At 36.5% G+C, this 13,816-nt stretch overlaps 1 protein-coding gene across 1 annotated transcript in view; it reads right to left on the bottom strand.

Annotated features, from left to right (window-relative positions):
• Positions 1 to 13,816, bottom strand: part of LANCL2 (LanC like 2) — a 47,157-nt gene that overhangs the window by 30,076 nt on the left and 3,265 nt on the right. The window contains exon 2 of the mRNA XM_038562626.1: positions 7,478 to 7,595. Coding sequence (XP_038418554.1) covers positions 7,478 to 7,595 — 118 coding nt within the window. The remainder of the gene's footprint in view (positions 1 to 7,477; positions 7,596 to 13,816) is intronic.

Here is a 13,816-nt window from a genome sequence, read left to right as displayed (position 1 = left end):
TACATAGATCAATGGGACAGAAGGGATCAGCTGGCTAGAGATGGGTGCTGGGTATTAAAGAGGGCAATTGTTGTGATGATCGCTGGCTGTTGTATATAAATGATGAATCACTGAAATCTACTCTAGAAACCAATATTGCACTCTATGTTAACTAAAATTGAAATTAAAAAAAAAAGAGAAAGGGACTATATAATCATATATAAGGGGGACAATCCAATAAGAAGATATAACAATTGTAAATATTTATAAACTCAATATGGGAGCACTCAAATATATAAAACAATTAATAATAAACATAAAGGAGCTAATTGATAATAATACAATAATAGTAGGAAACTTTAACACCACACATACATCAATGGACAGATGATCTAAACAGAAAATCAAACAGAATTCAATGGCTTTGAATGATGCACTGGGCCAGATGGATTTAACAGATATATTCAGAACACTGCATCCTAAATCAGAATACTCTGGTGCACACAGAACAGTCTCCAGAACAGATCATGCATTAGGTCACACAATAAGCTTCAAGAAACACAAAAAGACTGAAGTCATACTATGCCCCTTTTCTCACCACAACACTATGATATTAGAAGTGAACCACAAGAAACTATCTGCAATGGCCATAAATACACAGAAGTTAAACATGCTGCTAAGCAATGAATAAGTGAACCAGAAAATCAAAGAAGATATTTAAAAATACATGGAATCAAATGAAAGTGAAAGCAAAACAGTCCAAGACCGTTGGGATACAGCAAAAGCTGTCCTAAGAGAGAAGTATATGGCAATATAAGTTTACCTTAAAAAGGTAGAAAAACCTCAAAGAAACAACCTAACTTAACTGAAGGAAGTAGGAAAAGAACAACAAACAAAGCCTAAAGCCAGCAGAAGGAAGGAAATAATAAAGATTTGAGCAGAAATAAATGATATAGAAATTCAAGAAACCAATAGGACAGATCAATGAAACCAGGAGCTGGTTCTTAGAAAATATTAATAAAATTGATAAACCCCAAGCCAGACTTATCAAAAAGAAAAGAGAAAAGACCCATATTAATAAAATCAGAAATGAGACAGGAGAAACAACAATGAATACCATAGAAATACAAACCATTTTGAAAAACAGACAATCTGGAAGAAATGGATGAATTTCCAGAAACATATAAACTACCAAAACTCAAACAGGAGGAAATAGAACAATTTGAACAGACCAATAACCGGCAAAGAAGTTGAATCAGTAATCAAAAATCTAAAAAGACTAGGACCAGATGGTTTCAAAGGAGAATTCTACTAAACTTTTAAAGAAAAGTTAATACTTATTTTTCTCAAACTATTCCAAACAATAGAAATGGAAGGAAAACTTCCAACTTCATTCTATGAGGCCAGCAATACCCTGCTACCAAAACCAGATAAGGATTCCACTACAATAGAGAACTACAGGCCAATATCCCTGATGAATATGGATGCAAAAATTCTCAATAGAATAATAGCCAACTTAATCCAACCAAACATTAAAAAAATCATTCATCATCATCAAGTGGTATTTATTCCTGGGTTGTAAGGTAGTTGAATATTCACAAACCAATCAGCATGATAACATCACATTAATAAAAGAAAGGATAAGAACCGTAAGATCCTCTTAATAGATGCAAAAAAAGCATTTGACAAAGTACAGCCATTCATGATAAAAACTCTCCAGACAACAGGTTTAGAGGAAACATATCTCAATGTAATAAAGGCCATCTATGGAAAACCTATCGCAAACATCATCCATAATGGGGAAAAACTGAGAACTTCCTCTTAATGATCAGGAATAAGGCAAAGATGTCCACTCTCACCACTGTTATTTAACAAGAGTACTGGAAGTCCTTGCCACTGCAATGGACAACAAAAAGAAATAAAAGGCATCCAAATCGGCAAGGGAGAAGTCAAACTTTCCCTGTTTTTATTTTATTTTTTTTTAAGATTTTATTTATTTATTCATGAAAGACACAGAGAGAGAGACAGAGACAGAAGCAGGCTCCATGCAGAGAGCCGGACACGGGCCTCGATCCCAGGTCTCCAGGATCACACCCTGGGCTGAAGGTGGCGCTAAATCGCTGAGCCACCCAAGGGATTCCCACTTTCCCTGTTTTTAGATGACACGATAATCTAGATAGAAAATCTGAAAGACCACCAAAAATTTGCTTGAACTGATACATGAATTAAGTAAAGTCGCAGGACACAAAATCAATGTACAGAAATCTGTTGCATTTCAATACACCAGTAATGAAGCAGCAAAAAGAGAAATTAAGGAATGAATCCCATTTACAATTGCACCAAACAATATCAAGGAATAAACTTAACCAATGTACTCTGAAGACTATAAAACACTGATGAAAGAAACCATGATGCAAAGAAATGGAAAGACAGTCCATGCTCATAGATTGGAAGAACAAATATTGTAAAAATGTCGATACTACCCAAAGCAATCTATATACACATTTAATGCAATTCCTCTCAAAATAGCAACAGTTTTTTTTTTTTTTTCAGAGCTAGAAAAACAATCCGTCAATTTGAATGGAATCAGGAAAGACACCAAATAGCCAAAGTAACTTTAAAAAGGAAAAACAAAGCTGGAGGCCTCACAATTCTGGACTTCTACTTATATTACAAAGCTGTAGTCATCAAAGCATGTAGTACTGGCACAAAAACAGATACACAGATCAATGGAACAGAATGTAAAACCAAGAAATAAACTCACAGCGGTCAATTAATCTTCAACAAAGCAGGAAAGAATATCCAATGGGGAAAAGACCATTTGTTCAACAAATCATGCTTGAAGAACTGGACAGCAATATGCAAAAGAATGAAACCAAAATAAATAATAGAATAAATGCAAAAGATGCAAAAGAATAAATGCAAAATGAATGAAAGACCTATATGTGAGAGCTGAAACCATAAGAATCCTGGAAGAGAACATAGGCAGTAACTTGTGTGACATTAGCCATAGCACCTTCTTTCTAGATATGTTTCCTGAAGCAAGGACAAAAGCAAAAATTAACTATCGGGACTATATCAAAATAAAAAGCTTCTGCACAGCAAAAGAAACAACCAACAAAACTAAAAGGCAACCTATGGAATGGGAAAAGATACTTGCAAATGAAATACCTGATAAAGGGTTAGTATTCAAAATATATAAAGAACTTATAAAACTTAACATCCAAAAACAAATAATCTAATTAAAACATGGGCAGAAGACACGAACAGACATTTCTCCAAAGAAGACATGCCAGACGGCCGACAGGCACAGGAAAAGATGCTCTATGTCACTTATCATCAGGCAAATGCAAAACAAAACTACAAGATATCACCTCACATCTATCAGAATGGATAAAATTAACAACACAAGAACAACAGATATTGGCAAGGATGCGGAGAAAGGGGAACCCTCTTGCACTGTTGGTGGGAATGCAAAGTGGTGCAACCACTTTGGAAAACGGTATGGAGGTTCCTCAAACCTAGAATTATCCTATGATCCACAACTGCACTACTAGGTATTCACCCAAAGGATACAGGAACACTAATACAAAGGGATATGTGCACCCCAATGTTGATAGCAGTATTATCTACAACAGCCAAAACATGAAGACAGCCCGTGTCCATCCACTGAGGAACAGAAGGTGTGGAGTACATATGTATAATGGAATATTACCCAGCCATAAGAAAGAATGAAATCTTACCACTTGCATTGACATGGATGGAGCTAAAGATATCATGCTAACCAAAATAAGTCAGAGAAAGACAAATACTATATGATTTCACTCACGTGCAATTTAAGAAAAAAAAAACAAGCAAAGTGGAAAAAAAAGAGAGGAGGGCAAACAAAGAAATACTCTTAATTATGAAGAACAAACTGATGGTTACCAGTAGGAAAGTCGGTGGGGGTGTTGGTTAAACAGGCGATGGGGATTACGGAGTGAACTGCTTGTGATGAGCACTGGGTGTTTATGGAAATGTTGAATCACTATACTGTATACTTGAAAATAATATTACACTAACTGGAATTTATTAAATAGAGACTTAATAAGAAAAAACATTTCCATCTTTCTAGTTACATTATTAATGTATTCTTACATGTTTACTTTTTTCACTAAAACCCTTAGCATATTAATAATAGTATTTGAAAGTTCCTGGTTTGATAATTGCAACATTCCTGCCATAGTTGATTCTGGGTCTGATGTTTACTTAGTCACTTCAAACTGTTTTAATTCTTTCTTTCTTTCTTTCTTTTTTTTTTTTTTTTTTTGCCTTTTCGTATTCCTTGTAAATTTTTATTGCAAGCTGGACATAATGTACTGGTAAAAGAAACTTCAGTAACCAGTCCTTTAGTAACGTGGCGGTGAGGAATAGGGAAGTAGCAGCATCCTATGGTCCTATGATTAGGTCTCATCTCAGTCTTTTGGTGAAGCTGTGCCCCTGGACGATGACCTTTTACTAGTGCTTCTCAGTGTTTTCCTCCCTGTAGGTTGGACAGATAGTAGTTACAAGGGGCTGGAGTTGGGTTTTCCCCAGACCCAGCCAGAGCAGGGTGGAGTCAGGTATTTCCCTCCCCGCAGGGATGTCTGGCTTCAATAAAATTCCACTAGGTTAGGCTCTGGTAAAACAGTTTTTCCTGAGGGTGGGTCTGGTGAAGAAAAACAGAATGCTCTGGCATATTCTAAAGGATGCCTTTCCAGCCCCCTCCAGAAGCACAAAGGGATTCTCCCCAGTATCAACAGTGAGAACCTGAGAGAACTTCTTGCAAAAGTAAAGAAGCGTCCTTATAACTGGGTATACCTAGAGGCATTTTATTCTCCTGCTTGTTCACACTCAGCCTCTAGCAATTCATCAATTAACCTTTAAATCTCTTATCCCCATGCTGGTTCCCACGGACGTTCCTTCTTGGGGATCTCTGCTCCAGGAAATTGTGATTTTCTCCAGTAAACTCCTGTGTTTTCTTTCTTCTAGTATCAGTTCTTTCTTCAGCCCCTTGTCACTTGGAATTCATTTTTGAAGTGATTTTACCTTTTCCTTCAATTTCTTAGTTCTTTCAATTCCCATTTCACATCATCTTACTGTCTTGCCATTTCCTTTCTGGGCTCCTTTACTTCTGTTTTGTGATTCAACTGCTTAATTAAGTTCCAAAATAAATGTTGGAAATGCTGCAATTCTTCCCCACATTGTAATGGCATCTTCCTGGTGATTTTTCTTCTTCCATTGCCGAAATGTGATATTCTGTTTTCTTCTAATATTATGTATACAATTGAATTTTTTCTTAAGTTTGAATTAGGTGAGTTTTTCTGAATTAACTATCAATAGGAAGACTCTCTAAAAAAGGGAAAGTGTTAGGATAGCTTTCTTAGTTTTTTTCATCTCAAAGGCATCCTTTTCTTACTAAGTGACAGTTTATTTGTGTATGGTGACTTGTGGTGACCAGATTTCCTTTGGTTCTCATAACCTTACTTGTTTCTCGAGGGCTCCTACCACTGATGTTTCCTTCCTGATTATCCTCTTAGCCAGTGCCATAAGGGATGTAGTTCCTGCCGCATACAATAATCCCCTTTTGTAGAAGGATGCTGTTTAAAAAAATTCTATGACCTCTTTTCCCTGAATGCTCTCCAAATCTTTTTTCTCTGCCTCTCTTGTCCACTTTACGTTCAGATATGCCCTCAAAAATTCCCCGAGTGTGTGTGTCATCCTTCTGAGAATAATTATTTATTGACTTGGGAGAGGGGGAATTGCAGAATACATTTTGCTACCTATGGGTCACTTGGTGGCTTTCCACAGTGTTTTGGATTTTATTTGTTTTTTTATTATTATTTGGTATATTCTCTATCTCACAATTTTGCCAAAAAAAAAGTTGTGAGTGCTTCATTCATTCTTCTTGTATTGATTGCATGGTTTTAGGAAGAAAGGTAGGTGTGGGTGTAAGTAGATTCCATAGTGTTACCTGAATTCCAAAGCCCTAAATATTATTTTTAACCATTCACACAAAACACCTCCATGCTGGCTCTATCACTGATTCCAAAAGATGACAACAAATGGGGATTTTTAAGAAATACTGATTCTTGGACTCCTCTGCCAGAGATCCTCATGTAGTTATTCTGGGATGGCTGCTGATAATATGTTGTTTATTATAAAGCCCTCTGAGTGTTTCTGATGCACAGCTAATTTAGGACCTAATAATAATCATGGATTTAAATCCCCTATTTCAACAAGAAATGTTTTAAGTAAAATACTTTTTAGGGGAAATCTATGCTAATAATATCTATGTTATTTTTAATAATATCCATCCTGGGGTACCTAGGTGGTTCAGTCAGACTGAGCATCAGTCTTCGGCTCAAGTCATGATCTCTGGGTCCTGGGATCCAGCCCCATGTCCTGCTCCCTGGTCACTGGGGAATCTGCTTGTCCCTTTCTCTCTCCCTCTGGTTCTTCCCCCTAGCTTGTGTATTCTTTCTCTCTCTCAAATAAATAAAATCTTAATAAATACATAAATATGTCCCTCTTTGCTTTTAACTTCAAGTTAGCTAAAATTATCTAAATTTACATTTAAGATAAATTTCTTTGGCTCTTTAAGTTGAACTAGATCTATGTCTTTCTGGGTTTAATAGTTGGGAAAATTTAATTCTAATGTCTTTATGTAAATGCTGTATTCATAACAGGGAAATACAAATAAAACATCACAGAAATAAATATAAAAATGAAACAAAAAAAGATCAAGGCTGTCATGTTTGGTTGTACACTGTGAAAGCAGGTACCAGTTCTCAGTGATTCTAACATGAAAACTTATGTCTATGCTGTTGATTGACTAAACCATAAAAACTTAACAAGGGCTATATATTGATATGTAAATTGTTAATAACGGTAATCATCCTGCAGTCTAATCTCTCAGAAGAAGGTCTTTTATTTCTTTTATACTCCCTAAATAGTTATTACAATGTTCTGGTTACATGATAAAATAATAAGAGTAAAGATTAGTTATGGAAATCTAATTCTGAAATTAAGGTTTTTGACATAGGGTACGACAAGTTGCTTATTCAATTATCACTAAATTCAACATCTTTATGCGTACAAATGAGTCAAATGAGTACAAGCAATAGGTTAAACAGTTTATGCATAAAAGAGAAGTCATATCCTACAACTTGTTGCAAAGATCAAAGTAATAAAGGCAAACAAAAAACTGACCCCAGGGCAAGTTTCTCTTATTATGCATTTTCAGAGATACCCATATATTGGGCCAAATAAATAATGCTATAAAAATATATATACTTAATATCAAACTTCAAGCAGAAAAGATTTCCTTATAAATAAAACTCCGAAGCATCTTGTCACTGAAGAAGTTCAAGATTTCATTTAAAGAATATAAAATCTCACCATTTTAAAAGAAGAAAAATTTTAAATTCTTATAATCACAAAATAGAGCATACCAATTATTTGTATCCCACATTCTTACCTGTCCAACCAGTATAAGCAGAGCAATCATGGGGATCAGCTGTTTTTAGCCCTTCCTCCATTTGCTGTAGAAGATCTTTGATTTTGGTCTGGATTCGCTTTGTGAAATTCTGAACAATCTGAGAACCAAAAGAACATAGATATTTAAATTGCATAACAATATGGCAATACTGTAATGAATACTTTAATAATCTAAATTGTTGGGCAAAAAAAATAAATAAATAAATAAAATAAATTGTTGGGCAACCCAGGTGGCTCAGCGGTTTAGCACCGCCTTTGGCCCAGGGCATGGTCTTGGGGATCCAGGATCCAGTCCCACATTGGGCTCCTGCATGGGGCCTGCTTCTCCCTCTGCCTGTGTCTCTGCCTCTCTGTGTCTCTCATGAATAAATAAATAAAATCTTTAAAAAAAATAATCTAAGTTGTCAGAATATAAGAGAGAAAAATTGTATTAACTGGCCCACTTCAATCTTTTATAGGTTAGAAGGTGTCTACCTTGCTTTTATATGGTAAGTTTTTAAATAAGATAATGCCCTATATAGACTATAAGGCATTGGCAGGATTACAAAAAATTAGTTATAGAAACCAAAGTAAAAAACCATTTAAAAAAGATGGATTTGACTACACAAACATGTTAACTTCTATAATTTAAAGAATGTGAGAAAGATGACTTAAAAATTAATGACAAGGGGGAAATATCTGCAATATTAAACATTTTAAGTAAAAAAAAAAAAAAAAAGACCACAATACCAAAATAGACCTAAAATTATTGATGTACCTTAAAAAAAAAGAAAAAAATCAAGTAACATGCAAAAAAGGTTAACTTAGCAATTAATGATATGCAAATAAATAAAAGTACCATAGTTTGCATTATTAGAATAATAATAAAAAAATTTAAAAATATCAAGTCCCAAGGCTGCTAAGAGCTAAGGAAACAAGTATTCTTATTTACTGGTAGTCTTTCTCAAGAGCAATTTAGCAATATCCTTAAATAAGTAGTTGATAGTGGTCAGATTTTTATGTATTTGATTTTTTAGAAATCTGCTGCCAATGAGCACTGGGTGTTATATGTTGGCAAACTGAATTTAAATTTTAAAAAATGTAAAAAAAAAATCTGCTGCCAGAGAAACTGCTAAAGTATCCATGACTATGATCACAGAATTTTCTATTTATCCCTTTAATGTCTATATTTTGCTTTCCTGTATTTTGTAGTTCTGTTATTAGCACAAATTTATGACTGAAGCGTTTTACTGATGGACTCACTTGTTAAAATGAAATTTTCTCTGTAGTCTCATAGGGGGACATGTTTTTGTGTTACTGCACAGCTAGAGCTGTCAGGGAAGATTTTACTGAAATTTGGGATTTTAAACTAAAAGCAAGTATTAGAAATTAAGTTACAATTGTATATGCTGTAAGAAGTCCAGAGAGGTTTACTGAACCCAGGAGGTACGTGTTTATGTTTCAGGGGGATGAAGCTCTAGAACAGGGAGACGTTTCAGAGTTGCAAAACTGAAGACAAACAGGCTTATATTTTTCATAGAGAGATTTATTTACATTCCAAAGACTCAGAGTATAATATTTCCAATGAAACTCTCCCAGAAGGAAAAGGGAAGACAATTTTCTCTTTTCCATTTGTAAGAAGCAGAGAGAAGTTAATTTTCTTCATTATTTGCCTACAACACATAGACTTTGTGTATGGAGGACATTTGACCTGGGTGCATTGTGTTGTCCCACAGGGAAGACCTGAAGCACATGGAGCCACTTACAGGTAGGTTATGGTCTGTCTGATAAATAATAAATCTCTGAACCAGAAACTTCTTGTGTACATTCAGGAAAAAATTAATAGATAAACATTAAAGACCTAAACCAGGGTGACATCAGCATCACTGCAGCATTAAGATTAGGTATCCCTTGTTTTTGTCCTCCCTTTAACAATAAAAATCAGGCATCCATCTACAAATAGAAGTGCTTTTGCGTGAGTTGTCGAACCCAACACGTTACACCAAGGGACCTGTGGCAGGTCTAGCCCACCAGTCTATCTGGAAATAAGCAGAGATTCTGGTACTGGCTGTGGAACCTACAGGAGACTGGACTAGCTGTTTCCCCTGCCCCCTACCACCCTACCCCAGCAGTGATCTGAGAGCACATACAGAACCATGAGCTGAGCAATCAATTTCAGATCAGAAAACCTTTGGGGAAGTGCAGATTTTCAAAGGAAAAGTTCAGTCTATTAAAGAGCAAAAAATGAGTTTGTATACATTAAATTGGGTAAGACCTTGTCTTTATTAGCATCATCTCTTCCCTAAGGTGGAACATTATAGGATTAAATAGATGGCCTACTGTTACCTCCATGGGGAAAAGGGAGAGAGCCCTTGAATGAATGCCCAGTTTTCAAATCTCTGCAGGACTCTGCTTGAAGAGACTCATTTTTTTTTTTTTTTCCTCATGGCATCCAGAACATTACTGAGAGAGAGTTCCATGACTAGGGAAAAGAGGAAATTTGGGGCAGTGGCATACAAGATTCCCAGAGCAGAGGGCACAAAAGATTACAGTTCTTGCAAATGTGTTCTGGAGTCCATCAGGTTAATGAAAAATCAAGGAAACATGGCATAGCCAGAAGATCACAATAATCTTCCACTAACCACACCCAAACACATGAAAATGTATGATTTATCCAATAACGAATTCAAAATGGCTGCTTAAGGAAATTTAGAGCTACAAGAAAATATAGAAAGGACAGAGGGGAGGCAAGAAGGTGGGAAGAGTAGGGGACCTTGCTTCATCTGGTACCTTAAATTTAGCTAAATAACTATCAAATAATTCTGAACACCTATGAATTCAACCTGAGATGTAAGAAAAGAATCGCTGGAATTTTACAAATAGAAAAGTGACACTTTTTGCAAGGTAGGAAGTGCGAAGAAGTGAATCTGAGGGGATATCAAGAAATAACTGACAGGGAAAGGGAGGGAACCTCCATAAGCCGGCTACCAGAAAGTGATGCAGCTGAGGAACATGAAATCAGAAACTTTTAGAAGTCTGCTCCAGTGAGAGACATCCCAGCCTAAAAGGTGCTCAGGTGGTGAAGTGGGGCAGGATCCTAGGTAGGACAGTGTGGTCTCAGGATCCCTGGGGTCTCAGAAAGAATGGGGGTGCCTAAGCTGGCAGAGATCCCAAGCATTGAAACAGGGAAACCAGTTAGGGTCAGCAAGTAGGGGTGGGGAGGGGGGCCCTCTCAGCTCAGTTTGCCATAAACTGTGAACCAAGGCATGACTGAGCGACAGCTCTCCCTCTGAGAGCCCTGCAAAGAACAGAAACACTGCCACCCTTCACCTTCCCCCGGGGAGGATCAGTGTGGGCATGCACCAGAAGTGAAGACTGCTTATCCCTGAGGGTTTACTGAAGAAAGGGGACCATGATCTCTCAGCTCTGGGGCTGGAGATCAGGCCTGGCCGTTTTTATTTTCATCCTCTAAAGAGGCTCAGAAAGTCTTCAGGGAACAAGAGCCACATAGAACAACCAGTAGCAACTCACACAGAGCCTGGCCCCCTGGCAAGGGGCGGTGCAACTCTGCCCAGGCAGATACCTGAGAATCAGCACAGCAGGTCCCTCCCCGAGAAGACCAGCTGGAACAACAGGGAATATCAAGTTTACAGAGCACACAAGACTGTAAACTCCAGCGCTTGGGGAAAATACTGTATAGAATTTGAAGATTTTTCTCATTTATTTATCTTTCAGATTAAAATTTTCCTTTTTCTCCTTATCAACTAGTTTATCAATTCTTTGTTTTTAAGTCTTAACTTTCATTTTTTTACATTTACATTTTATAGATTTATTTTTTGGCTTCCTTTCACTGTATTCAACTTTATTTTTGTATATATGTAAGTTTGCATTTTTTACAATTTTGGGACTTAATGTCTTCTAACACACGGACCAAAATAAACCCAGGACCAAGTGGATCACCCTGTTTTGTCCACCTTTCTTATTTCTTTTTCCTTTCTTTTTGGCTTCTGACCTCTTTGGATTTGTCTAGTGTGTATTTCACTTGAGTCATGGTTGATAATTTTTATTTTGTCTTGTTGTTCATCCATTCCTCTCTAGGCAAAATGACTGGAAGGAGGAATTCACAACAAAAGAAAGAACCAGAGGTAATACTCTCTGCCACAGATCTAACTGATATGGATATAAGAAAATGTCAGAGATGGAATGCAGGATAGCAATTATAAAGTTACGAGCTGGGCTTGAAAAAAGCATAAAAGACACCAGAGAATCTCTTAGTACAGAAATAAAACCTAATCAGGTCGAAATTAAAAATGCTTTGAGATGCAGTCTGAATTGGATGCTTTAACAGCTAGAGTAAATGAAGCAGAATAGAAAATAGGTGACATAAAAGACAAGTTGATGGAAAGGCAGGAAGCTGAAGAAAAGAGGAAAAAGTAACTGATAGACCATGGGAAGAGGCTTCAAGAAATCAGTGATACCATAAGATGAAACAGTATTAGCATTATTGGGGTCCTCGAGGAAAAAGAGAGAGAAGGACAGAAGGTATATTTAAGCAAATCACAGCTGAGAACTTCCCTAATCTGGGAAAGGAAACAGGCATTCAAGTCCAAGAGGTAGAAAAGACCCCTCCTAAAAAATCAATAAAAACAGATCAATACCCCAATATATAATAAGGAAGCTTGCAAATTTCAGACCTAGAGAAAATCCTAAAAGCAACTCATGGCAAGAGGTTCTGAACCTACAGGGGTAAAAACATTAGGCTGACAGAAGGCCTATCCACAGAGACCTGGCAGGTCTGAAAGGGCTGGCATGATATATTCAGGGCACTAAATGAGAAAAATATGTAATGAAGAATACTTTATCCAGCAAGGCTATCATTCAGAATAGAAAGAGATAAAGAACTTGCAGGACAAGCAGAAATTAAAAGAATTTGTGACCATTATACCAGCTCTGCATGATGTATTAAAGGGGATCCTATAAGAGAAGAAAGAGCCCAAAAATAACACGGACCAGAAATAAACAGAAACAATCTGCAGAAACAGGGACTTTACAGGCAACACCATGGCACTAAATGCATATCCTTCAATAGTTACTCTGAATGTAAATGGGCTAAATGCTTCAATCAAAAGACACGGGGTATCACACTGAATTAAAAAAGCAAGACCCATCCAAATGCTGTCCATGAGAGATTCATTTTACACAAAAAGACACCTACAGATTTAAAGTGAGGAGGTAGAGAACCATTAATCATGCTAACAGACCTTAAAAGACAGCTAGGGTAGCAATCCTTATAAAAGAAAATTAGCTTTTAAACCAAAGACTATAGTAAGGGATGAAGAGGGACACTATATCATACTTAAACGGTCTATCTAACAAGATCTAACAATTGTAAATATTTATGGTCCTATGTTGGGATGGGTCAGTTACATCAACCAATTAACGACTAAATCAAAGAAACACATTAATAACAATACAATAATAGTAGGGGACTTCAACACCTCACTCACAGCAATGGACAGGTTATTTAAGCAGCAAGGAAACAAGGAGTTTAAATAACACACTGGACCAGACGGACTGCACAGATATATTCCATCCTAAAGCAACAGAATACCCATTGTTCTTGAGTACACCTGGAACATTCTCCAGAATAGATAACATACTGGTCACAAATCAGGTCTCAACCAATATCAGAAGACTGGTACTATTCCATGCATAGTTTCAAACCATAATGTTTTGAAACTTGAACTCAATAAGAAGAGGAAATTTGGAGGAATTTTGGAAGAAATTCAAATACTTGGAGATTAAAGAGCATCTTACTAAAGAATGAATAGGTCAATCAGGAAAGACGTCCTTCACCCAAACCCCTGTCAGTAAGTGCCCCTGAATAAAACTCTATAAACTGTATAAAGTCACCTGCTTTGTTTCCCAGTCTCAAAGTCTCTTCTCCAGTTGGGAGATACTTTACTGTCCCTCTCTCACCTTCTAACACAACACAAAGAGAGAAAAGATTATATATAACCTACAAAGGAACCTCCAGTAGGATATTAGTGAATTTCTCAGCAGAAATCTTAACAGGCTAGGAGACTAGGATGATACGTGCCAAGTGCTGAAACTCTGAGACACTGATTACTGAACATATGTTTATCTTTCGGCTTCTTATTACAAAGGAACTAAAGATACTTGGGGTCCATTGGTAAATAGGTTTGCCACATTGAAAAATTTACAATGAGGAAGAATTTACTTCTAGAAATTGTGAAATGTATTCATTAAATAACAAATTCACAGAATGTTTGTGGAACAGAATCCATAATTGTCTACTTCTTAGTTTTCACTAGAAATT

This window comes from Canis lupus, chromosome 18 (genome assembly GCF_011100685.1).
Source record: "Canis lupus familiaris isolate Mischka breed German Shepherd chromosome 18, alternate assembly UU_Cfam_GSD_1.0, whole genome shotgun sequence".
Classification (NCBI taxonomy): Eukaryota; Metazoa; Chordata; class Mammalia; order Carnivora; family Canidae; genus Canis; species Canis lupus.
Note: the sequence above shows the minus strand (reverse complement) of the source record. Positions and strands in the feature narration are given on the sequence as shown.